At 34.4% G+C, this 21,377-nt stretch overlaps 1 protein-coding gene across 1 annotated transcript in view; it reads left to right on the top strand.

Moving 5' to 3' along the window:
- The window catches only part of ADAM2 (ADAM metallopeptidase domain 2), a 125,299-nt gene that overhangs the window by 43,263 nt on the left and 60,659 nt on the right, over positions 1–21,377 (top strand). The window contains exons 11-14 of the mRNA XM_048226286.2: positions 3,291–3,427; positions 12,518–12,698; positions 18,350–18,448; positions 18,563–18,758. Coding sequence (XP_048082243.1) covers positions 3,291–3,427; positions 12,518–12,698; positions 18,350–18,448; positions 18,563–18,758 — 613 coding nt within the window. The remainder of the gene's footprint in view (positions 1–3,290; positions 3,428–12,517; positions 12,699–18,349; positions 18,449–18,562; positions 18,759–21,377) is intronic.

Raw genomic sequence — 21,377 nt, 5'->3', positions numbered from 1 at the left:
ATCAAATAGTTGTCTCTCTATTCTGTCGAGCTATCATAGTTGAGTTCAGTGGGAGAGATAGACTGGCATTTGTTTGCTCCATCTTTCTGGAATTGGAATCTATACGTTGAAATTTAAACAGAAAATGTATACAATGTAAATACTAAACAAAAGCAATTTGTCTTGGGCATATTAATAGCAAATAAAATAGATGTTTTAATTAGGTTGTGCTGCCACAACCAAATAACATAGAGTGGGTAGATTAAACAACACAAATTTATTTTCTTATAATTCCAGAGGCTGGAAGTCTGAGATGAGGGTGCCAACATGGTTAGGTTCTGGTGAAAGCTCTCTCTTTCTTGCTGGCAGGCATCTACCTTTTCTTGTGTCCTCACATAGTGGGGAGAAGTGGAGCAAGAGAGAGAAAGAGAACAAGAGATCTTTTCTTAAGGGCACAGTTTTATCAGATGCCCATATTTAACCTTAATTACTTCCTAAATACCCTATCTCCTAATACAGTCACATTGGTCACAGTGGGGGCTAGGGCTACAGCATAGCATTTTGCAGGGGACACAATTCAATCCATAGCAGTAGACTTTCAGGAAAGATATGTTATTAGAAATAAAGAGGAATATTAAATGATAATCAAAGGAATTGAAAAGAAAGACAGCAATCATAATGTTGTGTGTACCAAATTACATTGCTTCAAAACATATAAAGCAAATGTGAAAGAATAAAAGAAAACAAGATGTCCATAATAATATTTGAGAATGAGGAGAAATCTAATGCAGCAATGCCCTGTTTTCCATTTTGTTGAAACATATTTAAAGGCCTTATACTAAAGAGCAGCAGAATATTATTTTATTTTTAAAGGCATTAAAGTATATTTAATATAAAAATTTATGCATATTTAATGTATGCACTTTGATGGGTTTATCATATGCATAAATCCATAATACCATCACTTCAAACAAAGAAATAAACATATCCATCACCTACAAAAGATTTCTTCTGTTCCCTTGCTTCTTTTTTTAATTTACCGAAGAAAATAAAATAGTGATAAATAAAGTAGTATCAATATAAAATGATAGAAATCTTACAGAGAATATTTTCTGACCACTGTGGATTAAAATTAGAACTAAATAATAGAAAGATCACTTAAAATTTCTGAAGGTTTGCAAATAAAACATGAGAAATTAGAACTCATTTTTAACTAAAAAACACTAAAAATACAGCATGCCAAACTCCTGGGATGTCAAAAAAAACAGAACTGAGAACATTGTAGCTTTAATTATACAAATTAAAATAAAGATAACTTAAATGCAGATGATCTAAGTCCAATTTCAAAAAACATGTAGTTACAAGTTAAACTGAAAGACTCTAGAAAAGAGAAAGTAATAAAAAAATATTGACTATCAGTGAAAAATACGAAACATGCATATCATGGAGAAAATCATCAAATCCAAAAGTAATTTGTTTAAAAAGATAACTAAAACTGATAAATCCCAAGCAAAACTAGTATCCTACATTAAAAAGAGCAAATAAATTATCAAAACCTCATTGAGAAAAAAGGTACATGATCACCATGGATCCTACACATATTAAAATAAAAAAAGGCATATTCTCAACTAATGTATGGCAATAAATTTGGATAAAGTTAACAAATTTCATGAATAATAAAATCTATCGAATGAATGGAAAGAAAACCTGAATAAACATCGACCTATTGAGTAACTGAATCTTAAATAAGACTTGAAAATGAACAAACACACAAAAACACGAGGTTCAGAGGGCCTCCTTGAGGAGGTCTCCAAAAGTTTTAGTACCAATGTAAAACAAATTCTTCTACAGAATATAAAAGGAGGGGCTGTTCCTTCGCTTGTGTTATGAACTGAGGTTTATGCCACCTATATGTTAGCACAGAGAATTCTGCAGTCTATCAGAATCTCATCTTACTGAGCTATAACAGATAACAGGGAACGGGACAGATAAAGAATAAGAAACGATTGTAAAGATACATTGATTGAATAACTGCTAGACCTTTTCTACATTATCCTACAAAAAAGAAAATTTATAAATAAGTTCAGTAATAATATAATATACTATTATTTATTATATTATTATTTATAATATCCAATTATTTAAATTCTGAAAATTTAATAGAATCCTCAGAATCCTTCAGTTTCTTTTCCACTCTTCCTCCCTCTCCCTTTCTTTCTCTGAGAATGGGTGGTACATTAAACTGTGGTAATTTGATAAAGGGACCATTTGTCAGTGGGTATGCAATATTGAGGAACTTTGCGATACTTTAGGGCTAGTAATAAAAGAATTTAATTGTCACCCAGACTTGAAGGAAAGGACAGTGCTATTTTACTAGGGTCACAGACAGAAGGTAGAGGGCTCCACTCAAGGATTCAGATAGTTATAGGCACCTTGGCAGTGATGGTAATAAATGCCCTTGTCTTTTCTTAGCCTGTTCTTCTCTTTAGACCAAATCAAGGTAAAAGCAGAGGGTAAAGGAACCCTTTAATGTAATCTATTGGTGTCACCTTTTGGTGAGGTGACAGGATGGAAAATGCCGCAGGGTTGATTGAGAGAGGCAAACAGAAGACACCAAGATGTATTCCTAGAAACCAGTATTGAAGTATAGTCAATGAAATGCTATTAAATCTATATGAAGGGATAGTGTGATTTTTGGATTTTTCTTAAACTGTGTATGTTTTAGTATGGTTAAAATGTGCTATTATAATAGGTATCATATATTCGCAAAAAGAAAAATTATAAAGATATTTTAGTTTTGAAAACAAAGTTTAAACAACTGTGGTAAATCAGCATTTTTAATCTCAGTCATTATTTAGCTTAATTCAATGGGTTAATTTATGATTTTTTTAAATGTATGGGAGATTCACATAAAATATTATCCCCAAATAATTAAATTATAGATGAACATAACCTGTTAATAATTTGACACTGTATTTGTAGTGTGTCTTAAGATTTTCTTTTGTGAATACAAATGTGACTACAATTGCTATATATAATTAACAAGTTATGGGGCAATATTTTTCCTGCCCTGATGACACCAAGTGAGCCATGCATTTACATTTTGGTAAAATTTCAGATCTCATTTTTTATATCTTTCTTATATTGATAATGATACCTGTAAGATGGTAGACCAATATGGATGACATACCTGTGGTTAACATATTAGAAGCCTCTATCAATTTTATTGACTATTTTAAATAATTGTGTTATTTTTCAGGTAAATGAATTACCTTCTAAAATGTGTGAACATGTGTGTTCTTTCTTTCCAGCACCCCAGAACCATAAGTCTGGAATCACTTGCAGTTATTATAGCTCAATTACTGAGCCTTAGTATGGGAATAGCTTATGATGATATTAACAAATGCCAGTGCTCAGGAACTGTCTGCATAATGAACCCAGAAGCAATGTAAGATGCTTTACTTTTATATGCTTTATATACATAGTTTATATAAAAATAAGTCTGGTGTATTTAGTTTTAAAAAGTCTAGGCTGCTAAAATAATTAATAATGGTCAAATATAGGCTGTGTCCAACAATGCCCAATGCTGCATGTCTACCTCACTGTCACTTGTAATCTGATACCACACTTGCTTTTTCCTAAGTGATCTAATTCTACACTTATCACTAAGTCACTTGCCAGATTTTATGACCTAATGCATGATTTGATGGGCTAAATACAGGCTTGTGATCACTATACAAGAATGAGTTATTAGTTTGGCGTTGTCAGCGTGAATCTCTTTCATTTTGCCTCCCAACCCGAAGTCTCGGCGTCTCCTGATTTCGGAGGTGCTGTTATTCAGCTTCTTCTGTTACTAGAGACGGCCTTTTTGCAGGATCCTTGCCATGCCTCAAAGACCTAGTGAATTTGATGCTATCATCATTATTCTTTGAGTACAACGGCGAGATTTCATAGAATTAGGACCAAATAGGGGATTTATGGAAACCATCATCCAGTGACTAGAGCCAGCCTCTTGTCTTTCTGAAGGACATTTCTCACAGCCATTTTCTGCTCCTCATATGTCTTAGACAATTAAGCCCCATTGCCTACAGCAACAAAGCTGATAACATCACATTCTCTCCATTCCTTCACTTCTGCTTCTGCAATCATTTCTTAAGAATACTTGCACTCAAATGTTTATCTCAGGCTCTGATTTGGCAGAGACTCATATGAAAATAGTTATCTCAGAAGAGGCTATAGAACAGCATTATCAACAATAGCCAAATTATGGAAAGAACCCAAACGTCCATCAACTGATGAATGGTTGGAGAAGAAGATGTGTGTGTGTGTGTGTGTGTGTGTGTGTGTTATTTTTATTACTCAGTCATCAAAAAGAATGAAATCTTGCCATTTGCAATGACATGGATGGAGCTAGGGTGTATTATGCTAAAAGAAATAAGTCACAGAAAGACAAAAACCATACGATTTCACTCACATGTGCAATTTGAGAAATTTAGATAGAAATGGAATGTGTGGCAATTTTTCTTGCTTCTAATTTAAAAGCAAAATCTTTAATCCTTCACCATTAAATATGTTAGCTGAAAGATTTTCACAGAAGCTTTTACTCAGATTGAGGAAGTTCTTTTTTTATTCTTTGTCCAAGTTTCTGTCATGAATAGATTTCATTACATATTAAGATGATTACGTGTTGTTATTGTTGTTTTTACTTTTTTCAGTTGATATGTTGAAATATATTTTATTGATCTTCAATTGTTTAAATAACTTGTTTTCCTGGGATGAACCACATTTGGACATGATGAATAATCCTTTTTGTGTATTGCCCTACTTGTTGCTGGATTTTTCTTCCCTAATATTTGCCTCTATATGTCATTGCAAATGGCAAGATTTTGTTCTTTTTTATGGCTAAATATTATATATCACACATATATATGTGATATATATAATCACATGTATATATATACCCAGTAGTGGGTATACACACACACACACATATATCCAGTAATGAAATTAATGGATCATAGGGTGACTCTATTTTAAACTTTTTGAGGATACTAACCCTTTATCAGATATGTCATTTACAAATATCTTCTCCCTATCTTCTGTAGGTTGCCTTATAATTTTGTTGATCATTTCCTTTGCTTTGCAGAAGCATTTTATTTTGAAATAGTCCCAGCAGTTTATTTTTGCTTTTATTTAGTATGTCTCAGAGACATGTCTAGAAAAATGTTGCTATGGCTGATATCAGACATTTCTGCCTTTGTTCTCTTTAGGGATTTTTATGGTTTCAAGTCTCATATTCAAGTCCTTAATCCATTTTGAGTTTATTATTGTGTATGGTGTGAGAAAATGACTCAGGTTCGTTCTTTTGCATGTTGCTGTCCAGTTTTCCCAACACCATTTGTTGAAGAGACTTTGTCCCATTAGATATTCTTTCCTGCTTTGTTGAAGATTAATTGACCATGGAGTTGAGGGTATTTTTCTGATTTTCTGTTTTGTTCTATTGCTTTATCTATTTTTTTTGCCAGTACCATACTATTTTGATTGCTATAGCTTTGTGATATAACTTGAAGTCTAGAATTGTGATGCCTCCAGCTTTGCTTTGTTTTTTCAAAATTGTCTAGTCAGGGTCTTCGTGGTTCCATAGAAATTTTAGGATTGTTTGTTCTAGTTCTGTGAAAAATGTTGCTGGTGTTTTGATAGGGATTGCATTAAATGTATAGATTGCCTTAGGTAGTATATTTTAACAATATTTATTCTTCTAATCCATGTGCATGGACTGTCTTTCTATTTTTTTGTGTCATTGTCACTTTCTTTCATCAATGTTCTAGTTTTTAGAGTATAGGTCTTTCACCTCTTTGGTTAGTTTATTTCTAGGTATCTAATTATTTAATGTGGATTGGTTCCTTAATTTCTCTTCTGCTGCTTTCTTATAAAAATGCAACAGATTTCTGTACATTGATTTTATATCCTATGACCTTACTGAATTCTTTTTTTCAGTTTTCATAGTTTTTGGTGGAGTCTTTCAGGTTTTCTGTATGTAGTATCACACCATCTGCAAATAGTGAATTTTCTTCTTCACCAGTCTGGATGGCTTTTATTTCTTTTTGTTGTTGATTGCTGTAGCTAAGACTTCCAGTACTATGTTGAATAAAGGTGGTGAGACTGGACATCCTTGTCTTGTCCTTCACCTTAAAGGGAAAGGTCTCAGTTTTCCCCCATTGAGTGTGATATTCATGGGGGGGGGTTTTCATATACGGCCTTTACTACGTTGAGGTATGTTCCCTCAATCCCTACTTTGTTGAGGGCTTTTATCATAAATGGATGTTGTACTTTTCTTGTGTCTATTGAAATGATCAAAAGATATTTATCCTTTCTCTTACTGATGTAATATATCATGTTCATTGATTTGTAAATATTGGACCACCCTTGCAATCCAGGAATAAAACCCACTTGATCGTGGTGAATGACTTTTTACTTTCAGATTAAACTTGCAGTATTTTATTCAGTATTTCTCCATCCATTTTCTTCTGTGATATTGGCATGCATTTCTCTTTTTTAGTGGAGTCTTTACTGATTTTGGTATCAAGGTAATGCTGGCCTTATAGAATGAATTTGGAAGCTTTCTTTCATTTTCTATTTTTCTGCAATTGTTTGAGAAGAATATTAACTCTCACTTTTAAACTACAGGTGTCTTTAGTTCTGAAATGAGACTCTTGTAAGCAGCATATAGATACGTCTTTTTAAAAATACACTCTGTCACTTTATGTCTTTTGATTAGACCATTTAGTTTATTACATTCAAAGTAATTATTGATAGGTATGTATTTATTGCTATTTTGTTAGTTGTTTTCTCATTGTTTTGTAGTTTTTCTCTGACCTTTCTTCTCTTTCTCTTGGCCATGTTTTTCTGGTTTTATTTAGTGATGAATCCAAGTAAAGAAAATCTACCACAGTTTTTGGGTTTTTTTTTTTTTTTGGTTACTATTCATTTTATACAGAACATCTTCTCCATATAGTAGTCTATATTAAGCTGATAGTCACTTTTGAACTCATTCTTACTCCTCTCCCTTCCATGCTTAGGTTTTTGGTATCATATTTTACATCTTTTTATTTTTTGCTTCTCTTGGCTGATTTTTACAGGTATAACTCGTATTATGGACTTTTGTTCTTCCTATTTTCTTACTCTTACTTACGGTTTTTATTTTCCACTCACAGAGTCTCCCTTACCATTTCATGTAGGGCTGGTTTAGTGGTCATTAATTCTTTTAACTTTTGTTTGAGAAACACTTTATCTCTCCTTCTATTCTGAATGATAGTCTTGCTGGATAGAATATTCTTGGCTGCTGATTTTTCCCTTTCAGCACGTTGAATATACTGTGCCATTCTCTTCTGGCCTGCAAAGTTTCTGCTGAAAAATAAGCTGATAGACTTATGAAGTGTCCTTTGTATATAACTGTCTTCTTTTCTCTTGTAACCTTTACAATTATTTATCACCCCCCCCTTTTTTTTACACCATATTAATTAGCATGTGTCTTGGTGTGGACCTTTTTTGGTTGAATTTGTTGGGAGAACTCTTTGCTTTCTGAATCTAGATCTCTGTTTCTCTGAGAAGTTTGGTGAAGATTTGTGAAGTTTTCAGCTATTACTTCTTCAAATACATTTTTCTGCCCCCCCTTCTCTCTCTTCTCCTTCTGGGATCCTTATAGTATAAATGTTATTATGCTTGATGGAGTCACTGAGTTTTCTGAGTCTATTCTTACTATTTGTTTGTCTCTCACCTATTCAGCTTGCTTGCTTTCCATTATTCTATCCCCCAGGTCACTGATACATTCCTCTACTTCCCATAGTCTACTATTTATTCCATCTATTGTATTTTTAACTTCATTTATTAAGTTCTTCATCTCTGATAAATTATTTTATATCTGTTTGTCAAGGCTCTCACTGATATCTTCCACTTTTTTCTGAAGTCCAGTGAGTATCCTTGTATGATCATTATTTTATTTTTGTGTTTTTTATCAAAATGTATATTTTATTTATTTTTTATAATTTTTTTATTATATTATGTTAGTCACCATACAGTACATCCCTAGTTTTTGATGTAAAGTTCCATGATTCATTACTTGGGTATAACACCCAGTGCACCATGCAATACATGCCCTCCCTATCATTATTTTAAATTCTCTGTCAGACATATCACTTATTTCTGTTTCACTTACATCTCCTGCTATGATTTTGTCATGTCTTTCATTCAGGACATATCTCTCCATCTCCTCATTTTGTCTATCTCTCTGTGTCTATTTCTGTGTGTTAGGAAAGTCAGTTACATCTTCTGCTCTTGAAAGCAGCGGCTTTATGAAGAAGAGGTCCTGTAGTGCCCTGCAGTGCAGTGTCCCCTGTTCACCAGAACCTGGCATTTCAAGGGAGTCTCCTATGTGTGTTGCTTGCTGTTGTGTATGAGTTGCTTTTTCCTTCAGTCCGGATGTTTGCACTGGCTCTCTGCCTGTTGTGGGCTGTGCTTGCTCTCCATGGTGTTAGTGAGACTCAGGCAGACTGGCTCTGAGGGGGTGTGACTACAAGAGAGCTCAAGGGTGGGGCAGTGGTATTAGCAAAATTTGCACTGAGCTGCTAGTCATAGGCCAGATCCCTCAAGGCGTGGCGGCCACCCAGCATGGCATGTGTTTGTGTGGCTTCTATTCTTGAGGCAGCTGGATGGGGCATATGTGGAGTTAACAAAACTTGCACTGAGCCCAGGGCTGAAGCCAGCAGTCTTGGACTATGTGGTTCCTCAGGAGAACTCATGGACAGGGAATACTGCTAGCAAGTTAGGTAGCAAGTACGAGTGCAGTGCCATCTCTCACAGGTGCTTCTGTGTTTATGCTAGATTGCAAGAGAGGAAAATGGCACCTGCCAGCTCCTCTGTTGCTGGAGAAGTTCTCCATCACACTCTGAAATTAGTATAAACTGATCTTCCTCTCATTGCCTCACTGGTGTGCAAACTGTCACTTCTATATTGTCTGTCTGAGAGCTGCTATATCTTTGAGGGTGAGGACCCATCTATTACTCACCCTTTTGGCTCTCACCCAGTGTTGAGTCAGCCGACTTTTGAAGTTCCAGGCTCCAACTTCTGCTGGTTATACCAACTCATGGAATTCAGCCTCTCTGGTTTTCAAGGCTGATGTTATGGGGATTCATTATCCCCTACCCCTGATGTGGGCCCCCTGGTGCTTTCCCTTCTCAGAGCCTGAAGCTCCCCTTTTGCTGTGGGCAGCTCCTAACTACCATTTCTGCCCTTGCTAACCTCTCTGATGTTGCTACTTCTCTACATTTAGTCATGGAGTTTATTCTGCCAGTCTTTGGATCACTCTCTGGTTTATTAATGGGATGATAGTGATGTCTAGAGGTAAGATTAGGGTCCTCCTACTCTGCCATCTTCCCAAGACTAAATTCCATTTATTTTCCTTTAAAAGTCACTGGAATCTCTAGTGATATTACCTCTTTTATCTCTGATATAATTTGAGCTTTCATTTTTTTTCTTAATATTCAACTTGGGTTTTATCAAATTAATTGATTTTTTTAAAGATTGTATTTCAATTTATTGACTCTCATCACTTGTGCATAGTTTTCTTAATCTTATGCATAGTTTTGGGTAAACTAGTTTTCTCCCCTAGATTTTTTTTAAACATTTTATTTATTTATTCGACAGAGATAGAGACAGCCAGCGAGAGAGGGAACACAAGCAGGGGGAGTGGGAGAGGAAGAAGCAGGCTCACAGAGGAGGAGCCTGACGTGGGGCTCAATCTCATAACACTGGGATCACGCCCTGAGCCGAAGGCAGATGCTTAACCGCTGTGCCACCCAGGCGCCCCTCTCCCCTAGATTTTTTTTTTATTTGACAGAGACAGCCAGCGAGAGAGGGGAGTGGGAGAGGAAGAAGCAGGCTCCTAGCAGAGGAGCCTGATGTGGGGCTCGATCCCAGAATGCTGGGATCACGCCCTGAGCTGAAGGCAGACGCTTAACGACTGCGCCACCCAGGCGCCCCTCCCCTAGATTTTTAACATGAAAATGCAAACACTTAATTTTAAACCTTCTTTCTTTTTGTGTAAGTCCTTTAAAGCTATACATTTCCCTCTAACTGCAGCTTCAATTGCATACCATACATTTTGACATTTTCTATTTCTTTTTTATTTGGTTAAAATATTTCTTTTTCTTTGTGATTCTTTTTTTGTTTAGTGGGCTGGTTTGGAAGTATGTCAACTGATTTTCAAATATTTGTGGATCATCTAGATTTTTTGTTATTAATTTCTGATTTAGTAATTATCATTTTAGATGTACATATTTTGAAATTCGTTGTGACTTATTTAATAATAGCAATTGTTTTTATCTTTTTGTTTCCCATTTTTGCTTGATTATCTCCATGCTGTACAAACTTCACAGAAAGAGTATATGTTGAAGTGTTGTTATTTCTTTTTCAGTTAGTAATTGAAATGCTCTAGTAACTTCTCCAGAGTTATATTTGAATACAGGTTTTATTCATTTTATTTCTAATGAATGTTGCTTCTTCTAAAAAAGTGCAGATATTGAACACATGTTTTGCTTATGGATTAAGCAAAAGATGATCTATTCTAGTATTCTCTGCCTTCACTGTAACGAGAACACTGCATCCTGCTGTCAATGCTTTGCAATTATGTGGTGAGTGGTGAGAAAAATGAGTGTTTGAAATGTGATTAAAACAGCAATATCCTGATTGAGATCTATATTTATTGGGATGGACTTTGTATTTAGATTTGAATGCAAGTTACAGAAATTCCAAAGTAATAATGGCTTAAATCAAAGAGAAGTTTATCTTATTTTGGGAAATTAGCATTCTATTAATTGCATGGCATTTCACTGTATAATTTCACATTAATTTCTACACAGTGACTTTCTTATCCAGGATTATCTCATAGCTCATGATGGAAGCTTTAACTATAACAATCACCCAAAATTATAGTCACCAATAGAATGAAAGCATGGCTGTCAACATTATTTTCTAGAATTTAAACATATGGTTTTGTTTTAGGCCAATTATCTGAACTTTATATATGTATACTTTAACTTCACAAAAGGCTAAGAAATGTAAGGATTGTGCAAGGAAGTCCTGTATGCAACTGAAAATCAGAAGCTCTATTATCAAGGAAAAATGAGAGATTGGAGAATGGGAATGTCCAACAAATGTTTGCAAAGATTCAAGCTACAAATAAATTCTTTAGTTGGATGTAATTATGATTAATATTTTCTTTCAATGACAACATTAATTTTACTACTAGAAGTATATCCCCTATAAACCAGTTACACATAATAAATATATTTTTCATTGCCTAGTCTTAAGTAATATCATGTTGTATCACTTTTTCTTCTTTTGGTTTTTGGTATTTAGACAGAAATGATCTGAATTATTTGCAATGTAACAATAAATCCATTATTTTGTGGTAATTATAACTGAACAGTATGTTCAACCAGGATGTGACCTCAAAAAAAAATTGGTAATTCATTAAAAATCCCTAATTTGTTCATGATCCTCATGTAAATAACATTTCCTTGTCCTAACCCAAAGGACAATGATTTGAGCCTGTAGCCTTAAAATCCAATAACTTCACATTAGCTCTATCTGTCATCAAATTATAAACCTTTATGAATATAATCTTTTCACATGTTAATACTATGCAGAATATTAAAATTCATAATGTAACAGCAACCAAAGCATGACTATTTACAACAGATGGGTTCCATCATAGAATTTATTTAAAAAAAAATCATTGAGATCTGTACTCTGTGCTAGAGAACAAAGGGATTGGAATGTCTTTTCTCCTGGAGCTGAAAAACTAGTAGGAGAAGATAATGAGCAAATAATATTTCAGTTATTAATAAATATTTTAAAGAAAAATAAATGTCACTAAAAGAATAAAGAGTAGTAATTTAAAATAAATAATAAATAAATAATAAAAAGTAGTAAATTTAAAAGAGTAGTATTTTAGATGTGTGCTTAGAAATGTTATCTCTGTTTGAATAAAGACTGGATACTAGACTCGAGTTTAAGCAATATATTTAAGTTAGAGAAACAACTATCTGAGCTATCAAGTATAGGTGTTATTCAAAATGCAGTACTGAGTAAGATTATTTATGAATAAGTATAGATAAAAGAAGTGAAAAGCCCAAGCTCTTTGTTAATACAGGCTATTGTAATATTTAGGAGTCATGAAAAGAAAAAGAAGCAACAAATGAAACAGATGGCATACTTTGTGAAGTAGGAACTATAAGAGAAAATAATGTCATGAGTGAGTGTAACATAAGAAACAATAAAATTTTATTATTTAATTCTAACTAAAATATTTAATGTAAGTTCTTGCACAATTGACTTCTTTTGTACAGAAAATGAGTTTGACACTAACAAAATTGAGCATTTTAATTCTTGTGGAATGCTATTAAATAGGTTTATTCCAAGTCTAGGCAATTTATGAAGAAATACCTACATAAAAATGTGAAGTTCGATGTATGTTTAGTCATTCCAGTGGTGTGAAGGTCTTCAGTAACTGCAGCATGGAGGATTTTGCACATTTTATTTCAAAGCCAAAGTCCCAATGTCTTCAAAATCAGCCACACTTAGATGCATCATACAAAGCTGCGGTTTGTGGTAATGGACAAGTGGAACAAGGAGAACAATGTGACTGTGGAAATGAAGAGGTTAGTACTAATTTGGAAGACTATATAGCAGAATTACATGAAAAATTATAAACAAATTTTTATACTATTATGCTGCCATTTTCCCTAATACATCAAACTCACTTTTATATTGAAATAAACTGATAAGTGCACACATATATCAGTATATGGATTCAGTGGTTTGTAGATTATCCATACAGGTGATTTTCAAGGTCATTAGTTCTCTAACGGAGTTGACCTAAGTTTTACTTTCCCTCTTGAGTGTGTTCTTCCTGAGCACAAGCATACCTCCGAGATAGTGTGGGTTTGGTTCCAGGCCATCACAATAAAGTGAATATCACAATAAATTTTGGTTTCCTGGTGCATATAAAAGTTATATGTTTACCTATAGTCAATTAAGTGTGAAATAGAATTATGTCTAAAAGACAAGGTTCATATCTTAATTAAAAATACTTTTTTTTTCTTTTTTGCTAAATACCTTTGCTGATACTTTTTGTTCCCTAAAAAAGTGCTCATCAGGGAAATTCAAATCAAAACCACATTGAGATACCACCTTACACCAGTTAGAATGGTAAAAATTGACAAGGCAGGAAACAACAAATGTTCGAGAGGATGTGGAGAAAGGAGAACCCTCTTACACTGTTGGTGGGAATGCAAGTTGGTACAGCCATTTTGGAAAACAGTGTGGAGGTCCCTCAAAAAGTTAAAAATAGAGCTACCCTATGACCCAGTAATTACACTACTGGGTATTTACCCCAAAGATACAGAAGTAGTGAAGAGAAGGGCCATATGCACCCCGATGTTCATAGCAGCATTGTCCACAACAGCTAAACTGTGGAAGGAGCCAAGATGCCCTTCAACAGATGACTGGATAAAGAAGATGTGGTCCATAATACAATGGAGTATTACTCAGCCATCAGAAAGAACGATTACCCAACATTTGCAGCAACATGGATGGGACTGGAGGAGACTATGCTAAGTGAAATAAGTCAGGCAGAGAAAGACAATTATCATATGGTTTCACTCATTTATGGAACATAAGAAATAGCAGGGAGATCGGTAGGAGAAGGAAGGGAAGAATGAACGGGGGGTAAAGAGAAGGGGGAATGAAGCCTGAGAGACTATGGACTCTGGGAAACAAACTGAGGGCTTCAGAGGGGAGGGGGATGGGGGAATGGGATAGACCGGTGATGGGTATTAAGGAGGGCACGTATTGCATGGAGCACTGGGTGTTATACACAAACAATGAATCATAGAACACTACATCAAAAACTAATGATGTACTGTGTGGTGACTAACATAACATAATAAAAAATTAAAAAGAATAAAAAATAAAAAAGTGCCAATCATCATCTGAGCTTTCAGCAAGTCACAACCTTGCCTCAATGCTGATGGCTGCTGACTGATCAGGCTGGCGGTTGTTGAAGGTTGGGGTGGCTGTGGGAGTTTCTTTCTTTCTTTCTTTCTTTCTTTCTTTCTTTCTTTCTTTCTTCTTTTTTTCTTTCTTAAGATTTGATTTATTTGACAGAAAAACAGCAAGAAGGAACACAAGCAAGGGGATGGGAGAGGGAGAAGCAGGCTTCCCACCAAAGCAGGGAGCCCAACATGGGGCTCTATCCCAGGACCCTGGGATCATGACCTGAGCGGAAGGCAGACACTTAACAGCTGAGCCACCCAGGTGCCCTATGAGGCAGTTTCTAAAATAAGACAACAATGAAATTTCTTGCATTGATGGACTCTTTCATGAACAGTTTCTCTGTAAGCATGCAATGGTATTTGATGATGTTTTACTCACAGTAAAAATTTTTTCAGATTGGAGTCAATCCTCTCAAGATCTGCTGCTGTTTAATCAACTAAATTTATGTAATATTTTAAATCTTGTCATTTCAACAATCTTCACAGCGTCTTCAGCGGGAGTAGATTCCGTCTCAAGAAACCACTTTTCTTTCCTTATCCATCAGAAGCAAATCCTTGTCAAAATTTTATCATGAGATTTCAGTGATTCAGTCACAGTTTTAGGCTTCACTTCCAATTCTAGTTTTCTTGCTATTTCCACCGCACCTATATTTACTTCCTCCACTGAGTCTTGACCCCCTCAAAGTCATTCATGAGGGTTGGAATCAACTTGTTCCAAACTTCTGTTAATGCTTTCTGAATGCTTTTCATGGTACCTACTGTGGTCCTCTCCACAAAGTTTTCAACTTGTTTTGCTCAGGTCTGTTAGAGAAATCACTTATGTATTGCAATTATAACGTTATGAAATGTAAGTTAAAGTTACTCCTTGATCAATGGACTGCAGAGTGGATGTTGTGTTAGCAATCATAAAAACAACATTAATCTCATTGTACATCTCCATCAGAACTCTTGGGTAACCAGGTGCATTGTCAATGAGCAGTAATATTTTGAAAGGATTCTTTTATTCTGAACAGGGAGTGTGTCTCAACAGTGGCCTTAAAATATTCACTACACTTTGTTGTAAACAGATGTGCTGTCATCTGGACTTTACATTTATAGGGTACAGACAGAGTAGATTTAGCAAATTTTTAAGGGCCCTAGAAGTTTTGAAATGGTAAATTAGTATTAACTTCAGCTAAAAGTCACCAGCTCCATTAACCACTGACAAGAAAGTCGGCCTGTACTTTGAAGCTTTGAAACCAGGCATTACCTTCTCCATCCTACCTATGAAACCCTAGGTGACATCTTTTAATGGAAGACTGTTTTATCTACATTGAAGACCTGTTGTTTAGTGTAGCCGCCTTCATTAATTATTTTAGTCAATCTTCTAGATAGCTTGTTACAGCTTCTACATCAACACTTGCTACTTAACTTTGCACTCTTATGTGATGGATATGGCTTCTTAAACCTCATGAACCAATCTCTGCCAGCTTCAGGGTCTTCTGCAGCCTCCTCCCCTCTCTCAGCCTTCATAGAATTGAAAAGAATTAGGGCTTTGTTCTGGATGAGGCTTTGGCTTAAGGGAATGTTATGGTTGGTTTGATCTTCTATCCAGACCACTAAAACTTTCTCCACATTAACAATAAGGCCATTTTGCTTCCTTATCAGTCAGGTATCGCTGGAGCAGTACTTTAAATTTCCTTCAAGAATGTTTCCTTTGCATCAAAACTTAGCTAACTTTTTGGTGTAAGAGTCCTGGCTTTTGGCCTATCTTAGCTTTCAACATGCTTTCCTCACTAAGCTTAATAATTTCCAGCTTTTGACTTAAGTGAGAAACATGAGACTCTTCCTTTAACTTGAACACTTAGCATTGTAGGGTTATTAATTGGCCTTATTTCAATGTTGTTGTGTATCAGGGAATAGGGAGGCCTGAGAAGAGGGGGAGAGAGGAGCAGCTGCTTATCAGTGGAACAGTCAGAACATACACAATTAAGTTTATTGTCTTATATGGGCATGGTTCATGACACTCCCCAAAATTGCAATAGTAAAATAAAAAATCACTGAAAACAGATCACCATAACAAATATAATAATAATAATGAAAAAGTTTGAAATACTTCAAGAATTACCAAATGTGACACAGAGACTGTTGGAAAAATGACGTTGATAGATTTGCTCAATGTAGGGTTGCCACCTTCAATTCGTATGTAATATCTGCAAAGTGCAATGAGGTGAAGTGCAATAAAATAAGGTATGGCCATATTTTTTCCAAACCTAAGATCTGCTGGCGTTCAGGTAAATAGATATATAAAGTTTTCAAAAATTAACAAGAAAATGAGGCATACTTGTGGCTTTGAAAATTTTAATACAGGTCAATATTTAAGTAAAAAGTGTTTGGACCATATATAATCAATAAAAGCATGTTTTCTAACCCACAAAAGCCTTAGATAAAGCTGCTGGATTGGTGGGAGGTGGAAGAGTTGAGATAAAAGGAATGCAGTAAGGGAGAGAGATCGTGAGACTCATAATGGGCTTATGGATGTGAGAAAATCAAGACACAAAAGGAGTTCAGTGTTCCCTACAGCAGTAGCTAAAGTCACACATGGGTATCATCCCCAGTACGAAAGTGAGCTTTTAGATACCTAGTTGAATGATGTGTTTTTAAGAAATTATTCCCAGTATCCACTTGTCTTTTCTTGTTTGGGTCTGAATAGAAACTCTGAAAATTTCTAGTAAAACTTCACAGTTGTGTATCTTAGCTCTATTAACTATCATATAAATGAGCCAGTCCCTGTGATATTACTTCATTCTCTGGAATCCCATATAGATAACAATGACAATGACATTGATTAGGCAGAATAGTTCTGGAAAATACTGCAAATTTAGTTTACCCTAGTAAGTATGGTGCTATAACTCATATTAAGATTAATGAAATGCATGATTTATTTTTGTGTAACTTATTGAGATTTTTGTCCAATTAACCCTGTTCCAAATCCTGGGGGAATTTAAAAAGTAAGTGTGTGTGTGTGTGTGTGTGTGTGTGTGTGTGTGTGTGTGTAAGCATTGTTCTCTAGCCTTCTCTTATCTAAGCATAATAATCAAAAATTTTAAAAAATCACTGGTCATGGATAAATCATAGCATTAATTAAGGCATAATAAGATATAGGTAGGTGATATAAAGGTGATAATTTCAATCATGTTTAGAAATATAATTTTCTAGTTCTTTGTCTTTAGAGGATTAAAAGTAAAGTATGGACTCTGGGAAAAAACTGAGGGCTTCAGAGGGGAGGGGGGTAGGGGAATGGGATAGGCTGGTGATGGGTATTAAGGAGGGCATGTATTGCATGGTGCACTGGGTGTTATACACAAGTAATGAATCATGGAACTTTACCTCAAAAACTAGGGATGTACTGTATGGTGACTAACATAATATAATAAAAAATATTATTATTATAAAAAAAAAAGAAAACATAATGTTTAAAATTCCCCAAATTTGACAAAGGACATAAAGCTACACATAGAAGAAGCTAATTTTATCTTATAAAATATATAATATATCTTACATATTTTACCTTATAAATAAGATAGAAACAGAGAGGAGGCAAACCATAAGAGGCTCTTAACTAGAGGAAACAAACTGAGGGGTGCTGGAGGGGAGGTGGGGGGTGGATGTCATAATCGGGTAATGGGCATTAAGGAGGGCACTTGATGTAAATGAGCACTGTGTTTTATATGCAACTGATGAATCACTAAATTCTACCCCTGAAACTAATAATACACTATATGTTAACTAAATTGAATTTAAATAAGACATTTTATAAAAGAAAAAAATAAAAAATAAAAGTAAAGTAAACTTTGGACATCCCATAAAAGTTACAAACTTATTAAAACACAACAGATTCATAAGAGTTGATTAAGAACTGGTCATTGTAATGAAATTGATAAATCATAGCTTCTGTTTATTTTATGTCTTGTATTTAACTATGTCTTTGTCTACAAGCACCAGAGAGCTTGATGTCTTGCCTTTGGTGGACTCCAGGGTTTCAGAAACCCCTACAACCAACAGTGTCAAATCTACTCTAGGGATATACAGTATAGCAGAGTGTAGTAACAAATATCTGCTACGTAAATGAATAAGTGGCTTCATTTTTTTATGTTCACCAACATGTGATTTAAGCATCTATCTGAAAATTATATAATATACAGTTATCATTAAAATATCTGTCTAATGCAAGTATAAGTTGGGAGATACTTCAGAACATTTGATTTGCTTTTCAGGATTGTGAGGCTAAGTCAAACTCATGCTGTAATCCTGAAACATGTATGCTAAAACCTGGCTCAATTTGTGATACTGGTGAATGCTGTACAGATTGTCAGGTAAAGAGCCTTTTTAAATTTTTTATATTACCTTCATGAACAAATTCATCATCTTCATAATACTTATATGTTCACATTCTGCTTTATTCAATGTTATTTACTTCACCCTATCAGTATGCGGCAAAAGGAGACATGTGTAGGCCTCCCACTGATGAATGTGATCTCCCTGAATATTGCAATGGATCATCTGCAACATGTCAAGATAACTTTTTTGTTCAGAATGGGCATCCATGTGGAGAGAATCAGTGGCTCTGTGTGAATGGAAGTTGTAGAAGTGGGATAAAACAATGTACAGCTATATTTGGTGAAGGTATTTATTATAATTTGATATCCCATGTATGCATTTTTCTGGAAACCAAAAAAATAGATATTGATACATAATTGTGATTTTAAAAAAATAATGTGATTTTTAGTATAAATACTTTAAAGGATTACAGAAAAAAGTAAGGAATACTGTAAAAAAATCAGACAATTTGTCTGGAATTCAAGTTACGCATTATTTCCACAAAATAAGAAAGAGAAACATTCAAAGTCTATGGGATCTTCATTTGAGAAGGAAGAAAGCAGACTGAGCATAAGTTACACTTCCCTCTTTCACTCCATATGCACAGTTTTCTTAGTAAATATAAATACATATGGCTATGGACATTAAAGGTCATATGTAAGTTGGCATATGAGTACAATTTAAATCACACATGCAGATACACACAGCCAGATACACACATTCACACCAGGGAAGTACAAGGATAGTTTATGAAAATCCGAAAAAGGGGTCATGAAGATCCACTAACTATGAAATCATTAAAAGATGATGTGCACCAAGGTTGAAAACAAAAAGGAAAACCATGTACAAAATACACACAGAATCATTTGCTGAAGAAGATGGAGACAGCAGCAAGAGCAGCAGCATGGCATGTCTATATCAGAAGAAGCAAGAGCAATTGACAGAGGAAATATTCAGGATACTCATATAAATAGCCGGGTAGGTCAACATTTTCTCAATGGTAACAGGTAAATGCCTACTCTAATTTCTAATTTCTGTGTAAAAAGGGAGTTGCAAAGTGATTATCAACTCCCAAAATAAACATACAATAACATGGACTGACTATTGGTTTGAAGAAAGGCAACACAAAATACAAGGAAAGAAACTTATATAATGCTAAAATGCTCTCCCAAGGAACTGGGTGATTTGAACCACAAGGAAGTTTTGAAGAAAGATATCTCTATCATCTATCTATCCAGCTAGCTATCTAATCTATCTATCATCTATCATCTATCTATCTATCTATCTATCTATCTATCTATCTATATATCTATCATCTATCTATATCTATCTATCTATCATCTATCATCTATCTCTTTCTTTCTTTCTTTCTTTCTTTCTTTCTTTCTTTCTTTCTTTCTTTCTTTCTTTCTTCTTTCTTTCTTTCTTTCTATCATCTATCCCTACCTATCTCTTATCCATCACTAGCATCTCTATCTTTTCATCTATATCATCTGCCTATCTGTATCTATCTATACATACATATAGATAAATAGAGAAAGAGAAAGGAAAAGAAAATCTTGATTTGAAAGGTATACTGGGTAAAATGTAAAAATAAGCATATTGGTTAGATCATTGAAAAGGTAGAACTTCTGTTTAAGCTGGCAGATAGAATTGCAAATTTCACCCAATGTTAAATAGGTAGAAACAAACAAACAAAAAGTATATGAAAGCACACATTTGAACTCCTATAATTTGCTTTCCAAATTTATTTCTATAAGAATTGGTTGTGAATGATATCCAAAAAAAAGGGAAACTAAACCAGGAGATAGAAGAATTAAGCAAGAAGAAATAATCATCATAGAAATTAGTAAAATTCATTTTTTTCTAAGATACATATCTCTCAAAGTATACATATTTTAGAATATAAAGAACAGTATGAAATGGAGTTATTAATATGTCAAAAATGTTAATCCCTAGAAGAATAAAAATAGAAAAATATAGTTTCGCCAAGAAAAAAAAAAACCTGAAACAAAACTCAATCATTCCAACAAAATGTAGCGCAAAGTGAAATTAAATATTGGCATGTCAAGTATTCATTTTGTAATTTAAGACAGCTACAATAATAATAATAAAATAAAGTGAAACTACAAGCTCATAAAGGAGAAAAACAAAAACAATAACAATACTTGATTAATTCCAAAGAAGACAAGAACAAAGTTAAAAAAGAACATAGAATAGGACAATAAATACTAAGACAGCTTATTTACATTTAAATATTTAGCAATTACATTAAATATAAAACCTGTACTAAATATTAAGTTTAGAGAAAGGGTGTAGCAAGTAGTGACGGATGTAACTGTGGGAAAATAACTAGAAAAATTAAGATACATTTTATTGATGATATTTTATTTTATTTATTAATTTTTAAATATTTTATTTACTTATTTGACAGAGAGGCAGTGAGAGAGGGAACACAAGCAGGGGGAGTGGGAGAAGAAGAAGCAGGCTTCCAGTGGAGGAGCCTGATGTGGGGCTCGATCCCAGGACTCTGGGATCAGGACCTGGACAAAAGGCAGATTCTTAACGACTGAGATACTCAGGCACCCTATTGATGATATTTTAAAAGGCATTAGACTACAGTGAAACCAAAGACAGCTAATTGTTTAAACCATGACAGGAGAGAAAGCTTGCATATTTTAGGGGACCACTGTTAGGCAATTTTTTTCCTAGAGACATTTGGAGATTTTGAAATTTGGAGATCAGGTTTGGATTAGGCAGAGATCTTTTATTAGAAAGAAAAAAATAGCAAATTTTAGCAGTTGAAATTTAAGGGGACTGTCAAAACCATAGAAAATTTTTTCCATGAGGCATTTTTGGAGCTCTGAAGCTGCTCAGCAATTTGGTCAATTAGGTTAAAAACATTAAAAAGGCATTATGAACTTC

Source organism: Ursus arctos, unplaced genomic scaffold (genome assembly GCF_023065955.2).
Source record: "Ursus arctos isolate Adak ecotype North America unplaced genomic scaffold, UrsArc2.0 scaffold_27, whole genome shotgun sequence".
Taxonomy (NCBI): domain Eukaryota; kingdom Metazoa; phylum Chordata; class Mammalia; order Carnivora; family Ursidae; genus Ursus; species Ursus arctos.
The sequence above is the reverse complement of the archived record's forward strand: the minus strand, read 5'-3'. Positions and strand labels throughout refer to the sequence as shown.